We start from the raw sequence: 6,993 nt of genomic DNA, 5'->3' as shown, positions 1-6,993 counted from the left end.
ATTCACACACACACAATTAAAACTCAGTAACTCCTTAATTGCCACATGTACCCATTTTTAAATTAATTTTTTATTTTATTCTAATTTGTTCAAGTTAATATTTAATGCCAGTCTACTGCAGGTGCAATTCCAAAATATTCCTAACATAAAATGAATTAAACTGTAAGGCAGTCTACCAAAGTAAGGTAGACAGTCTTCCTACTGCTTTTGAACAGGGGCAGATACCTTTCTCTGGATATGTCCCCAAAAGAGAAATACAGGAAATTCTATTTCTCTTATCCTATTAACAATGTGGTTAAAATTTGAGGTACACTTGCTTCAAGATTTTCTGGCTTAAACCACCCCAACCTGAGTTAAATTGTCATTCACAGATTATATAAACTAACACAAGTACAGTAAGCTTTTTTTTTTATTGTTAAACTACTATGGTACCATATGCAGAACAAAAGTAAAAGGGTAAAGAGACTGACATACTTGTGCATTCACATTTTAAATTCTTGAATTATAAACAAATGATCAGGTAGGAAAGGAAAACTGAAGCAAGTGTTTTTCCTTAGAAGTCTTCTAATTTCTCTAACAATTATAGAAAACATGCTCAAAAACTTTAGAAAAAACACTTTTTTTCCCTCTACATGTGATAGCATATCAATAAATAAACTATGCTTACTTTAATAAACTGGAAAGACTCCCTCAATATTAAGGACAGTCTATGTCTGGCTAATGCAATTATAATTTAGATATAATATAGGCATCAAAAAATAAAGGAGTGACACAGTTTAAAATTTTCCAAAATGTTAAGACTCTTAATGCTGAGTTTCCAGTTCCAGAATTGTCCATTCACCTTGAGGTGAACAATCTTCTGAGGAAAAACTAGCCATGGTGATACTTGCTGAGGAATTATCCAGTGGAGATGTTAGTTCGCTCCATCTGTTCAAAGTGTCAACATGGGCTATACCCTGAGGTTTTGAGCTGTCTCGTGCTAAAAGGAGTGTCTGATTGATTAAATACTGTGCTAAATTTAGATCTTCAGGAAGAGAATTTGTAATATTTAAGTTTGAGTCCTGTTCAGAGAGCAGTTGCTTTAGTAGAGTCCAGTCCTGTTTTGCAAAATGTTGATTATCTTCAAAATCCATATCTGTAACATGTGTTTCTGATTCCATTTTCTGCTCAAATGCTTCTGTTACATCCATCTCATATATTGGAGAAAGGGTTTTTGAAGGCCGATGGTCATACATGCGGGTTTGTGCCAGTGTGTCACAATCATCTATGTCTCCTGAAATAATTCATAATACTACACAATGTAAAAATTGCACATGTTGGTACTCCTCAGAGTTTTGTAGTACAATATTAATACAATGTAACAGTGATAGCCCCCCAAAAAACTACAAAATGGGAAAATAACATTTATACAAAACTGACAAAATTTCTGAGGCATTTCTTTGTCTACGTTAAAAAAATTCAAGGGTGATATTTAGCAGCAAAATCAACATAGGCAACTAACAATAATTTTTCATTCTTTAATTTGAAAACTTGTACAGAAAATAACAAATTATTTCAACACAAACATAGAAAGTACACATATATCTAATTTACTACAATAGAAACTTAAAGAGGAAAAAAAAGACAATTTATCTGATGGTGACTTTTAAAGTAAGTCACTACTCCAAAAGGGGGTATAAATACATTTTATCTAAAGGTTTATTTGTATATTGCACATGCAAAGAAGGATTCAAGCAAGGACAAACAAACAAAAAAGTACAACTTTTTTTTTTTTAAAAACTCCTATTCTTATGATTTTGCTGAATACAGATTATAGATGAGCATTTTTCTTAATTATGATATACAATAGTTAGTCAGCCACTATTGCATATTTCAAATGTGGGTCATTAGTCTGAATTACCATAATAAGGAAGACAAAAACAAAACAATTCGACAGGAAATCTTCTGTGCATATGAAATAAGCCTGGGCTTTTTTCATATATTATCATTGCTTCTAAATATAATCTCTTTAAGGAAATTTAATTTTTACTTGAAAATTTTAGAATAGAATTATATTGATCCTGAAAGTTTTACTCTCTGTAAAATGCATATAAATTGTAATAATCTAGTTGTTAAAATAGTTCAGTGCTTTTAGTTACATATTACTATAGTTATTGCACAGCCCTCAGATATATTACTAGCAAGTCCATAAATCATATCCAATGTATAATAAAATTTCTTAGTTGAGAATTCTTATGTTAAATTAGACATAAATAACTAAATAATAACAAACTAAGATTTTATATTTGCTCTTTATGTAAAATCTCCTAATAGGTTAGTTATGTCAAATAAACAACCAAAATTTTTACTAGATATTAATTCTTCACTAAGATTTTCGGTGAACAATAATAAATGAATAACTAGTTAATTTTCATATTATCAAGAAATTTAAATTTTCATTTAAAATTTGAAACTGTTGTGTAAGTAATTATTCTATCTACCTAAAATATAACATTCAGGGCTACATAAAACTTTAAAACTCTATAAACTTATTTTCTTATGCATTTAGCATTTCTATTTCTGTACATTACCTGCAGATAAAGCAATATTAGCTTTTTCGGTAGCTGTAGAATGGCTCTCTTTCACTTGACCTTCCTGAGGCAGAACTTGACTCCGAAAGGAGTCTAGAGATTTCATAGAGTTGTTCTTTGGTGTGTCAGAATTGGGTTCTCTTTGATGAAGCTCCAAATGACATGGCCTTTCTTGAGATTTTATGTCACTATCCAAGAATTTGCTGCGTTGCTGAAAATCATTAGTCATATTGTTTCCACCATTTACTTTTTTATTCTCTGGAAAAAACTGCCTGCTTCCTTTGGACAGGACATCTAATGTGTTATCTTTGTCAGTGGCTGAAACACTCTGTTTCTCTTTTCTTGAAGAGTCAATGCTATTAAGACCCAAAAGAGTGCTTTCATTTTTATATGTGTTATTGACTTTTTCTTGCTGTTTACACTGTAAAATACTCTCTTCACTTTCTTGTGAGAATCTGGAAAAGCAGGTCCTTCCATGATATTCATGAGAAACACCATCGAAAACATCAGAAGGTGAAAGTGAATCTAGAGGAGGCTGAAAGGGAGTATGGACTTCCCCTTCATCAGATCCCAGTTCTTCACATTCATCTACTGAAAGTAAAACTGACCTTTTAAACTTTTTAGTTGCAGAAAACTCACGACTTTCATTTTCAGTTCCATCTTCAAAAGCTAAGTTAATTATTCCCTGAAACTGCTGAGGAGCTGGATTAGAGAGAGAGAAATTTTCTGCAACATTTTCAGCTTCAGATCTCTCATCTTCTGTTTCATCTGCTGAGGAAGAAACCTGATCTATTTCCTGAGCAAACTGGACACTGCCTCGTGGAATATTTTCTTTTTCCCTAGGATGAACTATTGTGGATCGAGACCAAATTTCTGGCCTTTTCCTAGGAATCTCATCATCACTTGTTGAGTTAACTTGGAAAATGTCATTACTACTTTGCTTTTTCATTTTTACTTCAATTCTTAAATTACTATCATATATTTTTAATTCTTCAGGAGTACTAGTATCACTGCTACTTCTTCCAAGGAAGTCATGGCATAGCATAGTCCCACACTTAGAAATACCTCTGTCATTTGACCCATCATCATCCTGAGACCCTCCAGCATCATAGTCTTCAGACCTGGGTTTTATGTCATCAGAGGATGTGGTAGCACTGCCCGTGTCAGATTCAGGACTCTCTCTCTGATGCAGCACATTGGTACTCAAATTCCAGTGACCCATGAATGGAGCTTCTGAAGTTTCATGATTCTCTGGAGTTTCTGATGTTTCCATATTTTTAGGAGAATTTTTTCCTGATGTCTGTCCCGAAAAACATTTGGAGGAAACATCTGAGTCTGTGGTAGTAAGTTTATCTTCCTTCATGGCAGAGTCATTAGGTAACTGAGTAGGAACTGTTGGTTTTTCTACATGAATTTTAGATTTTCTGTCATCTTGAACAGAATTTAAGGTACCATTTATCCTTTCAGGAATACAAGGTAAAACATCTTTTATGTATTTCATGCTTGATGTTCTATTTATATCTTTTCTCCCTATTTCTTTCTCTCTATCTGATATTAAATGGATTTGTTCTACATTTGTTGAGTCTAAATCACAAATTGGATTAGAGTTTAAGGAGTTTTCATTTGGATTTGAAATCATGGACTTCTGAGCACTGGTACTATAAAATTTTGAATCTACACTATCACTTTCACCAGAAGGACAATATGCTTCAGTAGGAATGCAATAATTTGTGTCTTTGTGATTGGGAAGTTTTGTTTCACTTTTACCTGAACAAATTTGTTCTGATTTCAGTTCTTGTTTTACTGATTTATCCAGCTTTAAAATATTTTGGCATTCTTTTTCTTGACCGCTTAATGGCTTTTGTGGGTCAGGTCTGCATGATGACTGGAATGCTTCTGTGCCATTGATTTTGGTTGCAAGATTAGTTAGAGGTTTGTGAGGCTTCTGTTCAGAAGCACTGTCTTTGTTGTTATCATCTACATGATTAAATATGTTTTTTTGTATAACAGATGTTTCATTTTTTAAAGGTCTTTGGGAGGAAGACTGAGTCTTCAATGTAATCTGTCCAGGAGGCATTTTTTGTTTTGAATCTTTGTTATTCAGAGTTTCACCTTTCTTTGACTGATTCAGGGTTTTAGGCATTGACACCGTTTTTGCATTAACCTTAGGCAAAGTTGTGAGTCCCTGTTTAACAACTTTTTTCTGAGGTGTTTGTTTATCTGAAGTTGTCTTATGGTCCAACTTTTCATCAGACTTCCTTGAAGAGACTGAAGATTTTACTGAATTTGGTGATTCACCTTGGGATCCTAAGAAAAGAAAGTTCAGAAATACAATATATTCTCTAAATCTGTGTGAAATTCAACATTTTAAATTACTTTAGAAAAAATAAAATAAATAAAAATAATGAAAGGTTACATATCTATGATCAAATGGACAATTACAGATTAGGACTTAGTCATATAATAAAATTTTAAAAATTATTTTTCTATTAAAATATATAGGGACTATTTTAGGGTCTTAGTTAAAATTGACTCTCTTCCTCAAGATCCTTGATCCTTATGCCAAAATTGGATTTGCATAAATACATGAGGGAGGAAAAAGTCTGATTTTTTAGACCAAAGGAGCAAGGAAGTTTTCCCTTCAAAGTTTTTTTTTTGGTAGGTGGGGAGAGGGAGGGGAAGGCTGTATTCTACATAGCTGGAAATGAGAAGCAGGCTAAACAGAAAATAGAAAACTGTTGAAATTGTTCCCTTTTCCTTTAAACATGAATAAAACCATTTTACTTCTTATAAGAAGACCACTATTATTGTAGCTCATTAATTTAAATCTGCAGTGGAAACCAGAACTGCTGCCTGAAGGGAATAAGAGATTAACTTTGGGAATTCATTTGTATATACTGGTTAGTTTTAGAGATGATATTTTTGGGCATTCAAATGCAAATAGACCAAAAAGTGTTATCAAACACTTTTTTTGTTTGCTTCTTTTGTGGTGCCAGGGACGGAATCCAGAGTCTTGTGTATACTAGAAAAGTGTTCTACCACTGAGTTATATGCCCCCAGTTCTAGCAAATAATTTTAAATGTTTAATTTTTAGCTATTACTAAGATATAAATAATTTTCTCTGCCTTATTATTTAAATTGATTTTCAGTATTAATTCATAATGTAAACCAAAATTATTCTGAGGATTTTACAAACTGCTCTTATACATTTGAAGGCTTAATGTATAAAGAAAAGTAATTTTTAAAATCAGTTATTATGTTAGCAGGTCATGCAATCTAAATGGTACTCTTTCCTTTTTAAAATTCTTCCTCTATATATAATGGCTATCTAGACTATACCATTATTTTTAGAGCTTTTTAGTGTTGGTTTTACAGATGGAATTCTTATAGTTATCTATGAAACTGACAAGAAATATGGGCATACTCTATAAAAGCACCACAAATAAAGATAAACTAGTAATTCCCTTAATTATTTTTCCCACAAAAGATAATAAAAACCAAACCAATACCTCCAAAACATCAAAATATTTGTCTAAACTCTCATCTCTATCATGTGAAACAAATGTAAAATAAGTAAAATCATCTTATGTCTTATTTGCTACTTAAGTTCCAAATCTGAGTTTTGTTTATCCAACTTACATAAGGAAGTAATATCCATGATACCCACAACTATTTCAGCTTTACCTTGAGTTTTAGCAAGATTAGATGGGGCATTCTTTGTCCTCTGCTGAGTTGTACCATGTCCATTGCCATTTCCTCTTTTCTTCAAAATTGCCTGTGGTGTTGGATCATTATATCCTTTGCCACTGACTTTCTTTAGTACACTAAGAAAAATGGTTTGCACTTAGTATTACAATGAGATTCCAAAACATGAACTTTTAAGAGAATCACTCATGAAATATGTTTTTCCCAAGAAATAAAAGTACATCTTTTTTGAAAATAGAGAAACCATAAGTTTTTAAGTTTTAAAAGTGTAGGTAAAGTATGATAAAGTAATACATAATAAATGCCATAAGTATAAAGATATTCTTCTAATATTTTGCATCAATCATTCTTGCATAAATATACTTCTTTCATAAATAAGACAATCATTTAAAATATCACAGTATAATATTTTACTTTTTTTAACAAAGAAAAGACACTTTAATAATATTTAATATTTGGTTAGAAATTAGTATATAATTAACTACAGAGAAAGTTAGCATATAGGTTAAACAATAAATGAAGACCTACCTGTTATTTATATTAGTGTCTTGTTCATGAATGCTTTTTTTGTTGGAAGTTCCACTGGTAACTCTTGAAACAGGCTGAGATTTTACTGCTATAAATTAAGAAAAGTCAGTCATGGGATAGAATACACAAACATGTAACAATATGGTATAAAATTTACTGGTTAGACACTATAAACAAAAGTGTTAAAGTA

The 6,993-nt window shown here is 31.7% G+C and overlaps 1 protein-coding gene across 1 annotated transcript in view; it reads right to left on the bottom strand.

Annotated features, from left to right (window-relative positions):
• Positions 1–210: 210 nt before the first annotated feature.
• The window catches only part of Btbd8 (BTB domain containing 8), a 77,940-nt gene continuing 71,157 nt past the window's right edge, over positions 211–6,993 (bottom strand). The window contains exons 15-18 of the mRNA XM_026403107.2: positions 6,804–6,891; positions 6,255–6,394; positions 2,571–4,877; positions 211–1,273 (exon numbers count right to left, since the gene is read on the bottom strand). Coding sequence (XP_026258892.2) covers positions 804–1,273; positions 2,571–4,877; positions 6,255–6,394; positions 6,804–6,891 — 3,005 coding nt within the window. The 3' untranslated portion in view covers positions 211–803. The remainder of the gene's footprint in view (positions 1,274–2,570; positions 4,878–6,254; positions 6,395–6,803; positions 6,892–6,993) is intronic.

This window comes from Urocitellus parryii, chromosome 11 (genome assembly GCF_045843805.1).
Source record: "Urocitellus parryii isolate mUroPar1 chromosome 11, mUroPar1.hap1, whole genome shotgun sequence".
NCBI classification, from domain to species: Eukaryota; Metazoa; Chordata; class Mammalia; order Rodentia; family Sciuridae; genus Urocitellus; species Urocitellus parryii.
This window is presented reverse-complemented; position numbering and strand designations above follow the sequence as displayed.